The 20,973-nt window shown below is 43.7% G+C and overlaps 1 protein-coding gene across 1 annotated transcript in view; it reads left to right on the forward strand.

Annotated features, from left to right (window-relative positions):
- afg2a (AFG2 AAA ATPase homolog A) overlaps positions 1–20,973 on the forward strand; it is a 98,580-nt gene that overhangs the window by 27,355 nt on the left and 50,252 nt on the right. Inside the window, exons 12-15 of the mRNA XM_061834746.1 lie at positions 1,535–1,744; positions 3,924–3,977; positions 5,807–5,886; positions 10,525–10,651. Of these exons, the coding sequence (XP_061690730.1) occupies positions 1,535–1,744; positions 3,924–3,977; positions 5,807–5,886; positions 10,525–10,651 (471 nt within the window). The remainder of the gene's footprint in view (positions 1–1,534; positions 1,745–3,923; positions 3,978–5,806; positions 5,887–10,524; positions 10,652–20,973) is intronic.

Here is a 20,973-nt window from a genome sequence, read left to right on the forward strand (position 1 = left end):
CTCTAGCATGTTCATAGTTTTTTTTTTTTTTTTTAATGGGCCAGTTTCAGAAAGCCATTCAACGTGAATGAAGGCAGATGGCGAGAGGTTATGTTCACCGTACAAGAATGCACGGTGATTTGAATCAGAACGGACGACTGCGTTACAAGTGCACCGTGGTGTACATTTGAAGACGTGAAGAGTAGAATGGATTGCGCGCCGAAGCGTTAGTGCGGGAAGATGCTGGCCTCCGGCCCTCGCTCAGACAAGCGGCCGTTGGCTGACTTTCGCATTGTCTCATAATTCAACCGGAATTTTCAGTTCCTCGCGTCTTTCCAAATATTCTTTTCATGCTTCAAACGCTTTTCTCCATCCGGAACAATTTATCGCCGTTCGCTTTGTCAAAGAGGTCTTCAACGAGACTGACTTCTGCATGCAATCATTTTATTTGTCTCGTCTGCGCAGGAGTTTGCATCGCTCTATGTACGGCGAGCCCTTGAAATACGAGCTTCATTTGTTCTCTGACCAGGAAAAAATAGCACTCTGTAATAGTCTACTTTATAAAATCATACAATAATGACAATCGGTAAGTAAAAACAATGTCAAGACTTGTAGTTTTTGTCACATTTTGTGCTTCATTCCAATGGACGTTGTGCTACTCCCTGTCTGCGCCCCCGGGCCACTAGAATTCGAGACGTAAGTTTCACACAAAGAACAATTTCCAAACGGATTCAGTCAGCTGCAGTAGTCAGAGAGGGAAGCAAGTTTTGGTATATTATCCCATTCGTGGGCAGGGCGGCAATTTTTTGCCTTATTGAGATGAAAGTCTCCTAACAGGCCACAATCAAGGAAATAACACTTCTTTATCGTTTAACGCATAAAACAAAGGGCAGAAAAGATGTGCCCTCTCGCGGGCAGCGGGTATGTTATCAGTTCTGTGAAGTGGTACATACTAGAGATATGTTTATTAATTTATTATTATTCTAGAACGACACTTGCGCATTAATAATACTGGCGGATTAGCATTTTGAAGACAAACTTGGTTGCATTCTGACCTTTCTCCCTTTCTTCTCTTGGAAAACTGTACTCGAGGCAGCCATGTTGGGTCAGGAAGGAAAGGGAAATGACTCCGTGCTAACTTTGAGCGATGAGCTATCCTCTCCCGACACCAAATTATGGCACTTCAATATTTTGATATACTGAAGAAGATACAATGCGTGAAAATCATGATGTCCTAAAAATGGGTTTTGCATTTCGGATTGTTTGTTAGCATTTCACTGAAATTACTTTCTACTCACTGGTTTGAAGTACAATTTTTTTTTTTCTTGTCTTTTGCCAATCTGCTGCTTATTTTGAAGGGAATTCAGTCACTCCGCACCGTACAGGATTTGTATCTCGAGTTTGCAGCCAGTTAAATATAAAACAAGTGCCCAATTGAGACCTCGTATCTCGAAAAATTCAGGTCACTTGTACCTTAAGGCCTCGCTCTTCGTTGTATTTCTCGGTTTTTAAGACACTTTGGCAACATCAGTAAGCTAAGCTCCCCGCTATCCAGGTCCGCTGGGCAGACGTCGGCGGCATGGAGGATGTGAAGCTGAAACTGAAGCAGGCGGTGGAATGGCCCCTGAGGCACCCCGAGGCTTTCACCCGCATGGGCATCCAGCCACCCAAGGGGGTGCTGCTTTACGGACCGCCGGGCTGCTCCAAGACCATGATCGCCAAGGCCCTGGCCAACGAAAGTGGCCTCAACTTCCTGGCCATTAAAGTGAGTTTTTGTCCCGCTCGTCTCGACGGTTCCTAATCCTGCCAAAAGTGAAAATATGCACGATGTGTTGCTGTGACTCTTTGCTGTTCATTTGTTCTTGGTCGCATTTTAACACGGAAAGATTTGTCATACGCCGTGTGGGGTTCGTAGGTTTCACAGCTTTTTACAGATCAGATCATCAAGGTTTTTGGTCAAAGGTCGTGATCACCGCTAGGTCAACTGCACCAAACCAAAAGTCTGTCATTTGTTTACATTTTACATCTGATTGTCTCCAAACTTGATGAACATGTGGCAGCAATTACAGGATATAAGATGCAATAAAATTAGGTTTCAAGTACCGAATTTTCATGTGAAAATCCCTCTCAATACAGTCAATCGTAGGACTTGCCCCGTTGGCCGGACATGGTCGGAAACTGCAAAGAACCGGACAATGGCGATTTCCTTCTCCATTTGCTCCTGGCCTTTTTCTCACTTGAAAAAAGAAATGTATTCTGATAATTCGGTGATTGTATATCCTGATATAGGCCGGTACGGTGGGTCAGCTGAGAAGAGTTGGCCTCACGGTTCTGAGGTCCCGGGTCCGATCCCGGACCCGCCTGTGTGGAGTTTGCGTATTCTCCCTGTGCCTGTGTGGGTTTTCTCTGGGTAGTCCGGTTTCCTCCCACATCCCAAAAACATGCAACATTAATTGGACACACTAAATTGCCACTAGGTGAGCTTGATTGCGAGTGCGACTGTTGTCTGTCTCGATGTGCCCTGCGATTGGCTGGCGACCAGTTCAGGGTGTACCCGGCCTCCTGCCTGTTGACAGCTGGTTTAGGCTCCAGCAATCCCTGCGACCCTTGTGAGAATAAGCAGCTAAGAAAATGGATAGAAGGATATCCTCATATATATGATACATACTGTATCTCCGTATAGTATTTTTCTTTTAAATTACATGATGTAACTAGGAATTTTCAATTGTTTTTCCATTTGTTCATAAAATAACGTTTTTTTTTTTTTTAAATAGAACACAATCAAATAATCTATTTAATAAAAAAAAAAAATGCCCAGTATCCAAATAAGTACCATTCAAAATACCTGGTACGAAAATCTCTTTTCAAGGACATCAGTGAAGTGGAAAGAATTGAAATAAATATGCCAGTGCTTGAAATAACATTCAATGCTTAGCAATGAACTGCAGTTTTAGTAGCACAAATTTGTTATGATTTACCCCAAACCAGTGTGGCAGATGGTCGGTCTATCCCTAATAATTTTGAATTTATGTATTTAAGTCAAGATGCATTCATCAAGCAATAGCCCTACGTGTCTGTCAACTTGTTTCCCCCCCTTGATGACCCCGGGGAGGGGGGCGGGGGGTGGATGTCTCATTGCCCCATTTCCTGTGCAAAGAGCTTACTTGTGTGACCCTTGGACCCACGTTTGTCCATTTTCATTCATCACCTCCGAAGCCCTCCCGTCCACAACCGCCGTCACCCCTCCCTCACTGCGGGACGACAGATGGATGAGCCAGATTGTCGCGTTGTTGACCAGTGATTGTCTTCCAAAGCGCTTGCCGTGTTCGATGGGATACCGCGGCTGCAGTTAAGCTGCTAAAAAAAAAACTTGACTGAGATAAAAATGTCCAGCTGAAGACCAGTTTTTGTCGATTTTGTTGACCCCTCTGTACCTCATTGAGCTGCTTCATATACACCGTAGGCGTGTTTGGCTCTCTGGCTCAGCCTCCATCTCCAGGACGTCAGTCACCACGGATGGCCCGAGAGGAACCAGAGATGAATGAGTGAGTCGGCGTGCACACTTAACTGCAGCAGACGTGAAAGACGGCTGCCACTTGTGGTGTCCTCTTCTGTGTCGCCGCAGAGGTGTTGAAAGGGTGAACCTCAGAGGGAGGAAGTTCTCCCCAGGGGGTGAAGTGCACCTTTATCCAATCATAGCTAAGCGAGGGAGGCAAAAGTGACTCGTGGAATAAATTTGTATCAATGTAAATGTGGATAAATTGTAATAACTTCCAAGGCCTAAATTACTGAGTGGTGCAAAATGGAGTCCATCCATCTGTGACGGTTGACGAGAAGGACGTACACGTAGGAAAGCTGCAGACTGTTGCGTTTGCTTTTCGTGCTTGAAAAGTGAAGTCGACTCTGAACGGTTTTGCTAACGTCGACCTCTGATGACTTTTCAGGGTCCTGAATTGCTCAGCAAGTACGTTGGCGAGTCTGAAAGAGCCGTGAGAGATGTAAGTCCCGTTTTTTCTCTTTCCATCACACCTTGTGGAGACTTCAAGTAGGCACGTCCTCTATCCACCTCCCTTTTCATAGAGTCCAGAAAATAATATTCATAAACTTTATAATATCATAATATAACAACTTTACCTTGTCCTTTGTGGTTAGTTTTGTCATCAGAAGGTTGCCACAGAGTGACTGGAAGAGTCACAGACGCGGACTTCCTTTGGCTATTTTCATGACCCAAATAAGCGTAATTTCCGGCCTACGAGCCGCGACTTTTTTCACACGCTTTCAACCCTGCGGGTGATGCGGCTAATTTGTGCGTTTTTTCTAACGGCCGCCTGGGGGCACACAAGCGGTAAAGGTAATGAGACCCAGTGGAATATATTTGCCGAGGAAGTGACTTTTACCGGTCTGGTCCTGTTATAGCTGTGCTAGCGTGTTACTGTCGTGTCCCAGTGATTTTTACCAGTATGTTTTCTTTTAACCGGCCCTATTAGCGGGGCAGCGATAGCGTTAGCGCAGTGGCAATCGCGTTAGCAATAGCAAGCGCGCTGGCGCTAGAGTTAGAGTTAAACTGTGTACCGTCTTTCTTTGTAAATGCTTTTACACGGCTGCGGCCTATTGGTGCACCAAATGGTACTTTTTTTACAAATGTACTGGGTGAGGCTTATAACCAGATGCGCTCCGTAGGCCAGGAATTACGGTACTTGTTAGAGAACTGCACATTTTGCAGAAAGTACCGAAACGTTGACATTTAAAAGTTGACTGAAGGTGACAAATTTACCTGTGTAGGTTATTGTGCATTTTAGGTTGATCCTGAAATTTCATCTGAGATTGGTAAACATTTTGTGAGATGCGGGGTGTAGAAGTGATGCGTCTTGACAAGGATCGTTGTACGTCAGGAGGAGCTAAGTTACTGCAAGTCTTCATCGGCCGTGTACATGGACGACGTATGCACATCTGCCGCCTTTGTTCTTTCTTTTCAAAGGGTCATTTCATAAGCTGTTTAAAATGACATGATACGTACCGGCATATTATGTATGCAGCGCTTCAACTTGTACTTTACATCACCAGCCAGCCTCAGGAAATGAGGGAAAAATGGCTTGAATTTATTTTGGGGGGAAATTTCCAAGCATTTCGGAACCAAAGTTGTGCTGTGTTCAGCACATTACAGTCCAGCAAAATCTGGCTTTGTGCCATCGTATTCTCAAAGTAATATTTCACTAAATCGCGTCACCGGCACATTTGGACGACACCAGCATGAACATTTGATGTAGCTAGGAGTTGCTCATGGAATCGGGTCGAATTTAGGTTATATCTTGACAGCTTCCGTGATTGTTTTTGCGACAACACATCAGTAGGGGAAAAAGTAAACCTGTGTCATGACAGTGTTGCAAAACTGTTTTCCATTTTCAAATTAAGGAGAACAACGATCCAATAAGAGGAAAGCTTATTTTCCCAGCAAATCGTCATCGTCTGCCAGACATTTTAGGCCCAATTAGAATAGCTTGGAAAAGGGCGTCCTGGGCATTTCCAATCCCAACGACCTTGCAAATCTGATCAAAGGGCATCAAAGAGTGGCATGGCAACTGGAAACTTTGAAAATAGGCAGTTCCCGGCAAGGGATCCTTCTCAACGTGAGTCGAGTGAGTTTTTACTGTTCATCCTCTCATTGTTTTTAGAGCGTTACGTCAGATGTGCCGGGACGCGCGTAATGACGCCACCTAGCAGTGCATTTCCTGTTTACGCTCGCTGCCAGCTGAGGACCATCTCCGTTCGCTGCCTATTTTAAAATCCTCTTCCCCTCCTCCCCGCTCCCATTGTCGCCCCGTCACAGGTGTTTCGGAAGGCCAGAGCCGTCGCCCCGTCCGTGGTCTTCTTTGACGAGATCGACGCGCTGGCTAGCGAAAGAGGAAGGTAAACTGCGTTATTAATAACGATCATGTGTCCAGTAGTGTTCACCTCTGAGTCAACAGACTGCTTATTCATTGTCCGGGCCACGACAAATGCCGTCTCGTAGGCATCCCCTTTGTGGCCTCTCAGACACAGAGGACACTTTTTCTTTCACGGGATGGCACATCTGTCACGTAGAGGAAATGGGATGGCGGGGGCAGTTGGCGGCGGCTGGCTGGATGGAAGGACATAAACGCTTCATTGTCCACCGTCCCAGACAGATGGGGGTGGGGGTGGGGGCAACATCCAGCGTGGATGTGGCTCAAGAAGTAGAAAATAACCAAGTCCTTGGACAAAGTTTGTGGGTTACCCCACTTTATACTGACGTAGTGTCGTTTGCTATTCATTTGACACGGTTATCTTCCGTCCGTTTATGGTACATCTAAATCATCTGTCCCAAGTGATCAGTGGTACCAGACAAGGAAAACAAACGACGACAATCAACCGTCTCAGACCTGAGGCACTCTTGCCGGGTGCCATGAGGTGTCTGGAAACGGCAGTCTTAATAATAACTCACATCGCATTCCTGGCACAGTGGACCCCTTTCAGTTTGCCTCCCGCTTCAATAGATCAGCGCACGACGCGGCGCTATTGGCACTTCACTCCGACTTTCAAGAGCACTTCATCGTATACCCGTTTTTCCCAATCCTAATTTGTTCAGTGCCTTTTATATTCCTTATTTGTAATGTGTCGTTTCTTTTCCCTTTGCACCGTTCATTTTATGCCTTCATTGCACTGTTACCACATTTTCTGCACTATAAGGCGCACCTTCAATGAATGTCCTATTGTAAATCTACCGCATTATAAGGCGCATAGGATGGACGCTACAGTAGAGGCTGGGGTTACGTTAGGCATCCATTTAGAAGGAGCTGCACCAAAGGCTGAATATTGATCCATATATAAGGCGCACCGTCGGCTTTTGAGAAAATTAAAGGCTTTTAGGTGCGCCTGTAATTTGTGACAACCGACTCGGGCCATGCACAAGAGTTCCACTGTACTTGTTTTCACTAGTTTTTTAATTGTACAAATGACAACAAATGCAATTTTATTCCATCCATCACTCCAAAGCATGCATTCAAATCATCTTTCCATCCGTCCGTCTCAATTCTTCATCGACAGTTGAAGCCAGACATTTACATCCACTGTGTGAAAATGTCAAATCAGACGAAGCCTCTCCTGAATCACCAGAACGATGTCATTTTTTTAAAATGCAACAATAATGGGTTAATCTGAAGAAAGCTATGATTTCAGACAGTCGCCGAAAGAAACCCCGGACACGATTATTGCAGGCCCAGATTAGTAGGAGTAGATAGATGATGAGTATCAGCGGTCGATAAATAACGGGAAGGTGGCTGACCACCTTAAAGAACATCGACTTAGCCCCCGTCTGCCAAGGTTATTTATTCGTGCGCACTTCCTGCCATGTTTTATCAATAAAGTGGCTCACGCGGGCCCTCCCTGGGATTTTCAAAACTGTTGACACAGGCGGACCACCTCCGTCTGCCTCGTGGCGCGTGTGCGTCCGTTCCCCCACGCTGACACGTAAAAAAAGATGAGAAGCACCTGTAAATCTGTCAGCTCAACTGCCACGAGTCCAAACTCGCGGAATGAGACCAGGGAGGCGGGCCAGATGGGGCTGAGGGGAATGCAAAAACGCACGGAGAACAGCGGACAAAAGTGTCAAAAGCCATTGCGAAAATTGGACAGGAGTGAAACGGGGACTCTTCATTTTTCAGTGAATTCCGTAAATATATACCATATGCATCATAAAAACATTCCATTTTTAGAAATCGAGTACATGCCAATGCAGAAGTATTTGAAACGTACACGTCTATATACACTTTATTTAAACTCGTATTTTGAAATCAATGATTTGATATAAAAATACAAAATAAAATATCATTTTTAAAATGGGAAAATGAGAATGCATAAATATTTGAAAAAATAAAACTCAAATCAGTGTAAACAAAATATGTATGAAGAAACCAAGACAAAACCAAAATAGACATTTTTAAAACAGGAAATGTTTCCAAATAAAGTATTTTACACTTAAATTCCAAAATATGTATGTTTTTCTGAAAGAAAGAACATTTTAGAATTAACGAATTAAAAAAATAGTATACTAAAACAAATAACAACAAATGAAATACCAGATAATTTCAAAGATAAACATCTACAATAAGGTTAAATTCAGAATGGATAATTCCTTTAGTTTGGTAGTCCGCCTTTCGCCCAAAGTTTGCTGAAATGAGCTCCAGCACTCCTGTGACCCTGAGGAGGATAAGCGGCTCGGAAGATGGATGGAAAGTAAATAAAAACAACGTGAAATTATATGTATATTTTTTTAAAATGAAAACAAATTGTAGAAGATGAAGAATTTTTCAAGAAATGACAAAAAAATACAATTCTATTTTCCAAAGGGGTCTATTTGACCCTCCCCAATCCGCACAAGTCTACAAATACAAACGTTGGCACGGCCATCTGCGTTTCTGCCTTCTGGGACCTTTTGATGACATCACTGACAGTGTGGCTAACTTTTGCTGCCAACAAATTTATTTTCCCTTTTTACTTATGAAAGAAGCTGTTAATGGCGCACAAAGCAACCCTTTCAAACGCGTACAAGATGAATATTAGCAATTAGAAGTGATGGATGTCACTTCCTCTTGCGGGGAAGTCGCCCGCCGCACCGTCCATCCATCAAACGCGCCTTTGCCGGCCACGTTTGTTGTTTCAACCCGTGTTTACTTGTTCTTCTAACCCACTCCATCACTTCACTTCAGAGGGGGGGGGGGGGGGTGAAGGTACTCACACGCTATACTTGAGTACAAGTACACATGCTGTGTGAAATACACTCTGGTAAAAGTACATACACTGATTCAAATCTGAAATAAAAATAAAATCTGCAAATGAATTGCATGACTCGTTATATACAATACCTGTGAAATGCAAAAATTGGAGCGGAAATAAAAATAACTGCGCGAATGTGGTTGTACAAGTGCGCACACCCTCTTATATGTGACGATGTTGAGAAGTGACGACTCACCTTCAAACTTATTCAGTGGGAGTCAGCAGACGTCTGCTCCCATTTAAAGTGTATGTGATGAACACCGAATGCATTTCAAATTTTCTGGTGTGCTTTTTCTGACATTTTTGGAGTCACATCTATCGTCTTGTATCACAAAATCCTGGCATCTGGACAGGGGTGTGTGGACTTTTTTTATATCCACTGTACATACAAATTTAACTCAAGAACAGCACCAAAATATTTATTCTTGCTAACTTCCCTCCGCTGCTTCACTGTCTGCTTATTTTTCCTGATCACATTTGTCTCATATAAGTTTAACCTATTTGGGGAGGGGGGGGGGTAGAAAACATAACAAAATGATATATTAAAAATGAAAATTTAATTCATTAAATTATATTAAATATCCATCCGTTTGAACCCACGACCTCTGTGAGGTGTCTGATAATACGTCAGATATCATGCTACCACATATTAAATATTTTCTTAAAATGGAAATACCTTATGAAATCAATGAAGAAAATACTTCAAAAAAGCATTTCTGAAGTTTAAAAAAAAAATGTTTTTGACAGAATAGAAGAAAGTACACAGATCTGTTTTTCAAAGTAAGTAAATGATCGTTGGAAAAATAAATTCAGTAAAGCCTCGGTTTTCATCGTCCCCGTTTTTGAACAAGTCTGTTTTCGAAAAGAACATTTTGAGATTTTTTTTGCTTCTGTTTTCGAACGATAATCGGTACTCGAACGTCCCCAAGAAAAAACAGAAATAACACATTGCGCACGGCCAGACCAGCTGACCCACCCACGACAGTCTTTGCTTTTGTCATTTCGAACGCCCCCCGAAAAAACCCGGAAATAACATAACATGTACGGTGGAAGTAGTTGACCCACCCACGACATGTTTTGATATTGCCAATTCGAACACTCCCTGAAAAAAAAAAAACAAAAAACGGAAATGACATAACGCTCGCAGCGTAACTAGCGCATTTTTGCTATTCTGTACAACGCAGCTTCTGTACACAGACGTGTCCCGGTAGTGGCTGTTTTTTTTTTTCTTCTTATTGAGGACTACCGTATTAACCCCTAATCACAGCTCCAAAGAAGCCAAATTGCTTGTTTAAATTTATTCTGCACTTTTCTTAATTTAAAAAAAAAAAAAGGCTGGGGGCCGAGTCGCTACAGATCCGGCAACCCACTCCCAGCCTAGCCCTCTACTAACTAAAGCATAGATTTTAAGTGAAAAAATTCATATATTTCTTAAATCATTTTATTATAAGCTTTACATGTATTCCTACTATGCAGTTTAGTATCAGGAAAAGCTAAAAAAAAAATGCTTTAAAAAGGCTACATTTTAGGCTTGGAATGCATTATTTCTTTTTCCATTCATGGTAACGGGAAAACGTGCTTTGGCTTTGGAACGTTTTGGTTTTCAACCAGCCTTCTGGAACGGATTGTGTTCGAGAACCAAGGCACCAATGTACTGTACTTGGTTCACATTGCGTTTATTTTCGCCCACCTCTCATCCGTCCTTCATCAAATCCCGTCATCCGCCCACCGTGTTGTTCATCTTTCCCCCCGTAGCTCGTCTGGCTCGGGCGGGGTGGGCGACAGGGTCCTGGCGCAGCTCCTGACAGAGATGGACGGCATCGAGCAGCTCGGCGACGTCACCGTCCTGGCCGCCACCAACAGGCCGGACATGATCGATAAGGTAAACACACGCCAGGCTCGCTTGATGAGGGAACCCCCCCCCCCCCCGCCCCCCCCCACTTCCCTTTTTGTCCCCCCCACCGCCACTGTTATACATGACTGATGGATGAGGTTAAAGGTGCCTCTTTTCACTCTCCATCGGAAACGCCGTCATTGCGACAGCGCATTTCATTTCCTTTGTTTGGCTCACACGAGAAAAGATTTGCCATTAATGTGACGGGCGCAATTCCAAAATGGAATGAATTGGTAAAAATCCAGAATATTTCCACACACACACAAACGCCCCGTTGTGACAAAGTGGGAATACATATTTTGAAATGTTTGCAAATTGATTTAAGAAATATCAGCAATCATTTTAAAAGCAAAAATATTTCATTGTATAAATATGTCAAATCTAATATTTCAAGAGGTCATGTGAAATTCTATGTAGTTCATATTGCTGAACAGTCATTCACTCAATGTATGAAAACCTCTGCCCATGCATGCAGAATAGTTCTTTTGCACCAATCAGACATAAGATGTTTTTTTCCATTGTACAAGCCAGCTGCTTATCCTCACAAGGGTCGCGGGATTGCTGGAACCTATCCCAGCTAACTTCGGGTGAAATGCGGATGATTCAAATGTCAACATGCTCGTGAACATTGAGTTCAAATTGAGTGCTATGAAAATGGGTCATATCACATCACAGAATATGAATATTTGTCAAAATGCGTATTATTGAGTTGCTGGTGAACGAAAGCCTAGCATCTCCCAAATGAATACTTTTCAGAAATCACAAACACGGCATCTTGCTTGAGTTTCCTAACACTGCGTTGTTCAAGTTGATATTATACTTCATATTGCTGTCATATCCCGTAGTGCACCAGCATCAACACGCCATTACCCCGAAATCACATTGAATGACTCATTTGATACGCTAGAAATATTGCACATTCGTGAAACTGTCAATGATCGAAATGGCACCAGTTTCCGTGTGTGTGGTTGCATCATCTTCCCTAACTGTATTTCCAAAGTTCTAAGAGCCATGAAGTAATGTAATAAGTGAAAAACCATGAATCTATGTGCAAGTTATGGTCGTGGCTGACCGCTTCTGTCTGCAGCCAGGCTTTACCCCGATCCATTTTTAACAAAACAGGCTCATTCAAATGCATCTGAACTATTTACTTTCATTATTGTCTGTAGAAAATCCTGCTTTTCAATCTCGAGGTGCCAAAATTCCGCACGGCTCCTGCAGAGTGGAAGAAGAAGAAGAGGAAGTGTTACATTTTTCAAGACCGTTCATGAGAGTTAATCATTTGTTTTTAAGCCATTTTCAACACTTTCAATAGTCTATATTATGTCAAATATCGGGACAATATTGTGTCAGATTAATACTAACGATTTTTGGAAAAACTCCAAACTTGATGAATGTTTAGACCGGGGGTGGCCAGACTTTTTTTTTCCCCAAAATCTACATTTCAAGCAGGCCGCCTCTCGCGATCTACCGACGATGGGGTGGTGGTGGGGGGGTTTAACATTACACACCATCTCATCCTGAACTTTCTACGTTGGCTTCGGACCAGACCTTTCCCACTCGGAAAAGAGAAAATCTCATCCATTATAACCATTTTTTTCTTCGATTATTCACATCCTCTGACAGTCATTGCATCTTAAAACAACAGCATTTCTTTTTTTAGCGTTAATATCACAAGTAAACATAAGCAGCATGTCTAGCTCGTCTTTGCTCTACGTCGCCCAGGCTGTGTTGCTAACTAAAGCAGCGGTGGTGGACGCCGTCATCGTAAAACCTGTCTCGGAAGTAATTCTCTTCACGCAGTGGAGGTTTGCGACGTCGGTGACGCGCGAACAACGTGAGCGATGCAAAAGGTTTTTTCCGCCACGTGTTCTTATGAACTGCAGCATCTTGATTGAGTCACTTGAAGAAGATCAGTCAGGACTTACGTCTCCTCCTTGTCAGTGGTGACCCCCGTGAAAGGCCCATTTCCTCGTTCCTGCCTTGGTCCTCCTTTTATCTCGCCGTCCACAAAAAGCTTTCTTTGCTCTCTTATCCAGCCATCTCCAGCCTAATGAAATTTCCTGAGTGCTGATTAAAGTACGCGTCTGGGCCTTTTCAGAGGCGCGCTGGGCGGGGGATGTCCCGCTGCTTCGTAAAGAGCGGACGGCTCCGAGACATCGCAAATGCATTTGCGTGGCAGACGCAATGAAACATTTCACTGGGAAATAGAACTAATATACCCTCAAATATTTCTCTAGTTGATGTTGGGTTCCTCAGACCTTCCAAAAGTGATAACATTGTCTGTCAAATTAAGACTCTAAATGGTAAATTTATGTGAATATGTGACAAGCGCTACAGAGAATGAACGAATGAATGAATGGTTGTTGTGCCTTCCACCCACAACAATAGTGAGGATAAGCTGTATGGGGGAAATCGATCGATTTCAGTGGTTAGCATATCTGCCTCGCAGTCAGGAGATTTGGGTTTGAAGGCGTGCGTGGAGTTTGCGCGTCCTCCCCGTGCTGCTTACGACCTGAAAAAGTGTGCTGGCGAATTTAGGCAGCCATACTTTTGTCTCAAAGACTCTGTACAGACTGTTTTCGACCACGTGACTACATCCGGGGCACGCGGCCATGTTGGATGGCTTTACTCTCCGGTAAGTCGTTTTTGCAAACTTACTATAATAAAAGAGAAAATACAGATTTTGGAGACATGCATTGCATTCACACACACGAGTATTGTGCCTTGGCTGCTAGATCGGCTCTGCTGATGCGAGACGGCCAAAGTTGTCTCCGTTTGGTTGCTAACTGCTCCGTTTTCTCGCACTGGTTCTTGATCACGGCTGGCAGTCGAAAGAAAGACGCTTTACAACGCCAACTTTCGTTGGAGCAACCGATAGCATCGCAACACACCCCCATTCATACGCCTTTCTGAAATGATTCCTGCTTAGTTACGGCTTGTTTACGCAAATTCACCAAACCAAAATGGCGACCGCGTTCTCAACCTGGAGGTGTGTGACGTCAGTCGAAAACAGTCTAGCGGGATTTGTTTTTGAAAAACATTATATGCTTGAAGATAAGTGCTAAAAATGTGCAAAGACTGAAACGTTGTTGAGATAAAGTGTTGAACTTTTCTTCACCGTCTCAGTTTTCTGAATTTTTTTTTTTTTTTTTTTGACATGACAGAAATGAGTGTTGCATGAGTGGCCCCTCTCTTGTGATATAAGAATTTGAGCACCGGTCGTGTTCATTATGCCCATAGTCGAGTTTTGAGTTGCGATTTATTGAGATTGGGTGACCACCATGGAAATACTGTCGTGGTCCACTTGAAGCGTTTCTTCTCGCGTCGAGAACGGATCCGTCACCACAGTGGCGGCGTGACAGCGGCTTCCTTTTCCTTAACGATTGGCTCCATCCACCCAGTTTCCATTTGCGAAGATGTAGAGGGGCCTCCGTTCAGGAGGGGAGGTCAGTCAGACTTTTTGTTGTTGGCTTGGACAGATGGTTAGCCCCATGCATCTCCCCTCCACAAGTGGGCCTCTCTGTAAGTGGTCTTTCTGGCAGCTGAGAAATCACATTCGGACCCCCCCCCCCCTTCCCGTTCCCCACCCATTAAGAAAAACAACAACAACAACAACAACAGTGTGAGTGTATTGCTGATAAATGGGCTCGCAGTCACTTAGACTGTTGTGGAAAAATGTCAACGCAAGACTGATCTTTATGAAGCGAATGTAAACTGATGCAATGTGGAGTCATGTCGAAGCGGAACAGGCTAGCTAACCCTCGGCGTAACCCCCCCCCCCCCCCCGCCCGGCGTCCCCTGATGATCTCACCTCCCAGCCCACCTTCGCCACAGAGGACACGGGTGGTCATTCCGATGCAAATGGCAGGAAATGATGGCGGGGGGGGGGGGGGATGTCGGATGTCAATGCAGTCATTGTCAGCTGTTGGTGAAGAGGAGGCTCCGAGGCTCCCTCAGCTGTTTGAGTTGTGGTGATTTGGGGGGGGGGAGGGCAGGATGCGGAAACAAGTGGAGTGAAAGTGCATTGATTCCAGTGGGGGGGGGCCTGTTGTCCGTCACTCAAGCGTCGCTGCGGGAGATGTGTGAGGAGTGAAGTCTGTTGCTTTTAAATTATGTCGAATGCTCGCGTGAGTCGCGAAGGAGTTCCGTTTGCTTTGGGTCGGGATTTCAACTTGGACTTTTGAGTCAGGGCTGGGCTCTCGAAGTAGACTGTCAAGACTCGACGAGGGTTTCGCGTTGGGATTCAAAGCCTGATTTCACGTTTCAAACAAAGGTTTGGGAGTTCAATCGGTTTCAAGGACGTAAAAAACTGGGGTAGGATTTTCAAGATCTTTCGGTTCCGGTTTGAAATGAGCAACCTTTTTGCAACAGTCTGCTAAAAAGTCACCCAGCATTTTGTTTTCTTACATCCTACCAACGCTAAATGTGAGCAATTTTGCCCCTGACAACACGGCAAATTTGGCCAGGTTCAACTGCGCCAACCTTGTGAGCGTAAGCATGAACGGCATCCGTGTGGGGCACGACTAATGTAGCTGAATCCCAGCCCGACTTAACATCTCGAGACTCTGAGTCGAACAGAACGTTCCCCTCTCGCTTCCTGAGCGATAAAACAAAATGTGCCATTTGGTGTTGTTTACGCCACATCTGCTTGAAATCAGGCGCAGGGAAGCATTGCGGCGTTTTGCACTCTTTGGCGCGGAGAGCAAAACGAAATCCCGCTTTCAGTTTGCGGGAATTTTAGGCATGCACTTTTCCCACTCCGGGGATTCATTTGAATTGAAGACCGCGTTGCCCATTAATAATTTTGCAGCTTGATTTGTCGCTTGATCGATTCCCTCGCTGGATTTAAGCGGCCTTTGTAGATGCGGAAAGAACCGTAAGGCGTCTATCTGCCTTCCTCGAACCGACTTGCAAAAACTTCAAGCGGGAAAAACTAGTTTACGTGACTATAACACTTTAGAAATGAGAGCTTTGCTTTCTTTGCAAATTTGCTAAATTCAATTTACAGATGACAAGGTTGCTTGAAATCGGGCCCAAGATGGTTAGATAAGGTTTGTGTTTCAAAGTTTTTTTGGAATTAGGCCTTGAAATAGTTAAGCGTGCCAAATAGTGAGCTTATAGTCTTCCCAATGGTAAAGTTGCTTGCCAGATAGTGAGCCACAAAGAAAAGATTGCGTCGTTGACAAATGAGCACCACCGCCGTTATTTAGTATCTCGTCTCAAGCTGTCCTGCTCAGTGGTTGTCTGCCCCGCTACCAAAATATTTGCTCCATCTCCAAAGAAAGCTTTTGCTTTTTTATTGTTTCAGTGAATTGGCCATTTGTTTAAGCGCTTTGCTCCCAAGGAGGCTTAAAAGGCAGCTTACAATGCTGCAGATTACTAACAGATGTTTTGTTTTTTGGTTTTCTTCTGTTGTTGTTTTGGACCACTAGTGACCAAATGGGTTCTTATCAGATGGCTGAGGTAGACAAACAGAAGCCAGGGAAGTGGACTCGATACAAAGGGAAAGTGCTCTCTTCAAAGACAAACTCGCTCAATTCGAGATAAGAATCCAACGTCCTGTCCGCAATGCCTGAACGCCGACTGCATTTAGTCAGTTGGTTCTTAATTTTACAAAGTAAAGATTCATAAGTCATTTATAACACTTTTACAAAGCGCTACCTACCAAAAAAATAGAATCACTTCCCACAAAAAGCAGAGTATATGTCCTGTAATGCTGTTTCCCCACAGGAGAGGGCGCCAACGCTAACTTGTCATTTACACGGGACGTGTCGGCTGAGTCCATTTTTTTTCAGTACTTTTTTTTTTTCTAAAATAAACATGGGAAAATAATTTTCAAAGGGGAGAAATCCAGTTGAATCTACCTGAGAAAACAATTTTCATTGTGTCTTGATTAAGATGTATTCTAGTTTGTAGAACTGGTGATTTAAAAAAAAAAATGGGGGGCTGTAAACTATAATCATCAAAATTTTAAATAGCTTGAAATAAAAGCTGGAATTCTGAACTTTGTCTGAACCCCAACGGTCTTCAGAATACAACAAAAACAAGGGAAGTGACCTTGCCGTTCCAATACCTTTGGAGGGGACTATAGATAAGAATATATAATCCACTCATAATGTGTGAGTTTCACTTTTTGAATTGAACTTTCGACATTATTCTTATTCTTCTCACATAAAATCATCTACAACAAGGTTCTTGAACTTTTTGGGTCCAACGATTGTTTTTTTTTTGTTTTTTTTTTTTAAATAATCAACTTTCAAAGAATTCAAATTTAAATCAAAGATTTTCCCAAAAATCCTGACGTGTTGGTACCTTGAGAGGCCATTTTCAATATAACAAAAGTTGTAAAGTAATGAATATAATTTAGAGAAAAAAAATACAATGTTATTTGAAGTCATTTTTTTCAAGTTCTGATGTTTTATTAATGCATTCCAAAAAATGACTTTATTCTGACCAAACCTTTTTTTGTCTTCCCTAAAACGGACTTTATTCTTAACATTATCACTGCTTAAACATAGTTTGTTTGTATTTAACTTTGAACGTCAATCTGGTTGCATTTAACCAGTAAAAACTTTGTTGTTTTTTTTTTAACAGTCACATAGTGAAAACTAATACTTATACATCTAATCCTATTTTTTTTTGGTTCAACTTTTATGCGCGCTGCATTGTAATTGAATGATTACATAAGGGCCGTTTTCTTCCCCCTGTATTTAATTGCAAAGCTCTGTTGTGTGAAAGTTTGATTATGATTGAGTCTTAATGGAAATGAGGTTTTGTCGAAATCTCCAGGATCACCACCCCTTGGTGCTCATTCCATTGATGTCAAGCACGCGCTCTCAGTTGTACGCGGCGTTGACTTTAAAACGAGCGCTCCGCGTCGATAAAGGTGCGCATTCATTCGAAGCAGCGTGAACATCTGCCAGCGTTCATCCCCACCCCCCGTACACCGTCCCCGAGCCAGTGTAGACGTTTGTTAATTGCAATCACGCTCAAATTGCACCCCCCGTGTAATTAGTGGGCAGCTCGGTAAATATTCAGATATTAGCAAAAGTGGAGCTTTGACTTCCTCCTTTGCATTCAAAGCACACGTCGGTGATTGCTGGTACGCGGGTGTGCGTGTCCACGGCGCGTCTTCATCGTCGGCATTCACCGCCTCGAGGCCGGGGAGAAACCCGCCTGTCCTTTCCCATAAACGTGCAGATTTTCGGAACAAAAGCCGAGCCATCTTTGAGCTGTTTATTGGCGCTCCCAGTTGAAGTTTACGGTCAAACCGAGTTACACATGATGTATTTCAAACAATCTGACACATTGGAACGCTTTAGTTTAATGCTAACAAACAATGCAAAACACGGCGACAGGCTCACGAATACGACTGATAGTTTTGGGTTGTCATACTTTTTTTTTTTTTTTTTTTTTTTTTTCTCCCCCCCCCCCCCCCCCCAGCCAGTGATTCTCAAATGTCGTGACCCTGGCGCCAACATTTTTCTTTTGTTGCGAAGTTGTGACCAACTTTAATATAAATTAAGAACAATCGTGTATGTTTTTAGAAAATAGCCTTGAAAACATGTACCGTAATTTCCGACCTATAAGCCGCGACTTTTTTCACACGCTTTCAGCCCTGCGGTTTATGCATTGATGCGGCTAATTTGTGCATTTTTTGTAATGGCTGCAAGCGGGCACTCGAGAGTAAAATGTAAGCGTGAGACCGGTGGAATATGTGTGCCGAGGAAGTGACTTTTACCAGTCTGGGCCTGTTAGTACTTCGCTGGCGTGTTACTGCCGTGTCTCGGTGATTTTTACCAGTATGTTTTTTTTTTTTTTAACCGACCCTATTAGCGCGGCCATGCTAGCGTTAATGTTAGTGCAGAGGCACTAGCATTAGCGCAGCGGCAGTAGCGTTAAACTCTCTGTGTACCGTCTTTCTTTGTAAATGTCTCGTTTTTCAATGTGGGTGCTTGTGGCTTTTACACAGCCAAATGGTATTTCCATTACAAATGTACTAGGTGAGGCTTATAACCAGGTGCGCTCTGTAGGCTGGGAATTATCGTGTGTCTTCTTTTTAAACATAACTACATTTTTTTATGTTCAAAATGCCTTTCAAGTAACAAACTGCGTATGAACACGACATCTCCGTGCACACAAATAAATATCGTGCTTCTGTGCTCTTCTTTTTCATAAAGTGTGGTCGATAGCTTCATTTTTTAATTCTCTTCGCTTAAGTGTCAGCGTAGCTGAAGCTCCTTCTTAACTAAAATTTTGAGTCACACCAAGCAACAGCAAAAAAAAAATCAACCAAGCCATGATTCAAAAAGCTCATAAGTCAAGACACCATGAAATCCTGAAAAATTCTCTTCCCCATTCACTCACAAATCAGTTGAGGGTGTGCACCATCTTTTGGCCAGAGCAACCCGAGATAGGCACCAGCACACCCGTGACCCTAGTGAGGATAGGCGGTATGGAAAATGATTGTCTGGAAAGCTAATATTCTGTTTTATCAATGGCAATTTTATAGGTTTGCTGCCTGTCAATAATACATCGCTGGCATAGTTGGATAAATGGATCATAATTTTCGAACCAATTAAGTGAAATGTGATCATTTCCAGTGATGTCAATCAGTTCTTGGAAATTGCACTTACGGTGTTCAAATTTGAATTGAGGAGGGTCTGCTTAAGTACTCGACAGCCGTATTTTCCCATCATATCATGTCAATCATATATTGAAAGGAATGACTTCCTCAAAAGCCAAGTATCCCGGAGCTCAACTTATGCACGGAATAGGCGCTCCCCTTAATTGCTAACTTCCGAAAGGAATGCACGCGGAAGCGTCTGGCGTGAATCATCCGCCGTTTGCTCTGGGAATTTCGTTTTGTTACCAAGTTGTAAAATGGAGTCAGGTCACATCGATGGAGCCCCGGACCTCGGCCGTTTTCCACGTTGTCGTGTCCTCCTCGTCCCGAGCCGAGAGAGAAAGAATCTCTTAACGGCGTCGGTGTCTCAAAGGATTTAAAAGGGAACGCGCCGTCCTTCGCGAGATGGCCTTTGTCAATTCACTTTTCAGGATTGCTCCGAGCAGAACACAACGTTCTGAATATCGAGCGCGAGCGTCTGTGCTTTGACAAGAGTGTTCCAAAGTTGTGAAGATGCAGTGTGGCAGTTAAGTTGCAAAAAAAAAAAAAAAAAAATCCCTCCGGTTGTGTGCATTTGTGTGTGTTTGCGAGCAAGTAATGCGATATGGATGATCTCTGCGAAGGTGTGTGTGTGTGTGTGTGTGTGTCTCAGCATGGACGATCCCTCGGCAAGTATCAAACTTCAAGACCTGTATTAGGATCACTTTACATGTGTGTGTGTGCAGATCCATGAATATCGCCGCAGTCGGCAAAAACACAGACTCAAGTTATGTTTTGCATTGCATACTTTAAGGGGGGAAAAAAAACTCGCAAACAAATGTACCGACGTTGAAATAGTGAAGAGTTGGTCTCAATTTACTTACAAATGTACTCGATCTGAAATCCGGGCCTGTTCAGTTCAATAACTGAGCTCGGGGTGTTAAACCTCAAATCCTGGTCCCGGCACCCTTCTACTCCCTTCCAAGCAACCTCGATTACGTCAGTGACCCGACTTTGGAAACTGGGAAATTTGCGGAAATTCTGAAACTTGGGTTCGACCCCAGTCACTTAGAACGGCGACACAGCAAACTTTGAAAGGGGCTAGTGGAAGAAATGAGTCTCGAGTAATCAACCTCACAACTTGGTCCCGGCATGACGCTATTCCCTTTCACATAGCCTCGAGCAGTCCTGCTTTACTACGTCGGGTACTGCGAAATTTGTGGGTAAACCTCTTCTCCGATTGGTGGTCGGAAACGGGCTAAAGTCGAATTGTGTAGGCATGAAGTGAGTCTTGGATATGAAAGCCCGCAACCCCAGTCCAGGCACTTGCTACTCTCTTTCACATCACAGTCAAGAAATTCCTTCAGAGGTAGTCTCGGAGCTGCCATGATCGGCTCGGGTGTAAAGTTCAACACCTGACGCTTGCTTCGCCCGCCCTGTTGTGTCGAAAGCAATGGTCAGCAATACTCGGGTCTGCTAACCATGTGGTTGTCGGACGGCGTGTCTCCGTTTGGAACTGCAGTGGTGACAATGTCTCGCCTTGTTCTGCACAAAAGTCCCAGACCGATAAAGGCAGGCCTGATACGTGCAATTTTGCGGGCTCTCTTTGTGAAAGGACAATTCAGCGGCGTGATCTTTACTGCATTCAAATCGAACAATTCACTATATTTTGAGTTTTCGGTACGCGTTTGTGTTGGGGTGC

Source organism: Syngnathoides biaculeatus, chromosome 11, assembly GCF_019802595.1.
Source record: "Syngnathoides biaculeatus isolate LvHL_M chromosome 11, ASM1980259v1, whole genome shotgun sequence".
NCBI lineage: Eukaryota > Metazoa > Chordata > Actinopteri > Syngnathiformes > Syngnathidae > Syngnathoides > Syngnathoides biaculeatus.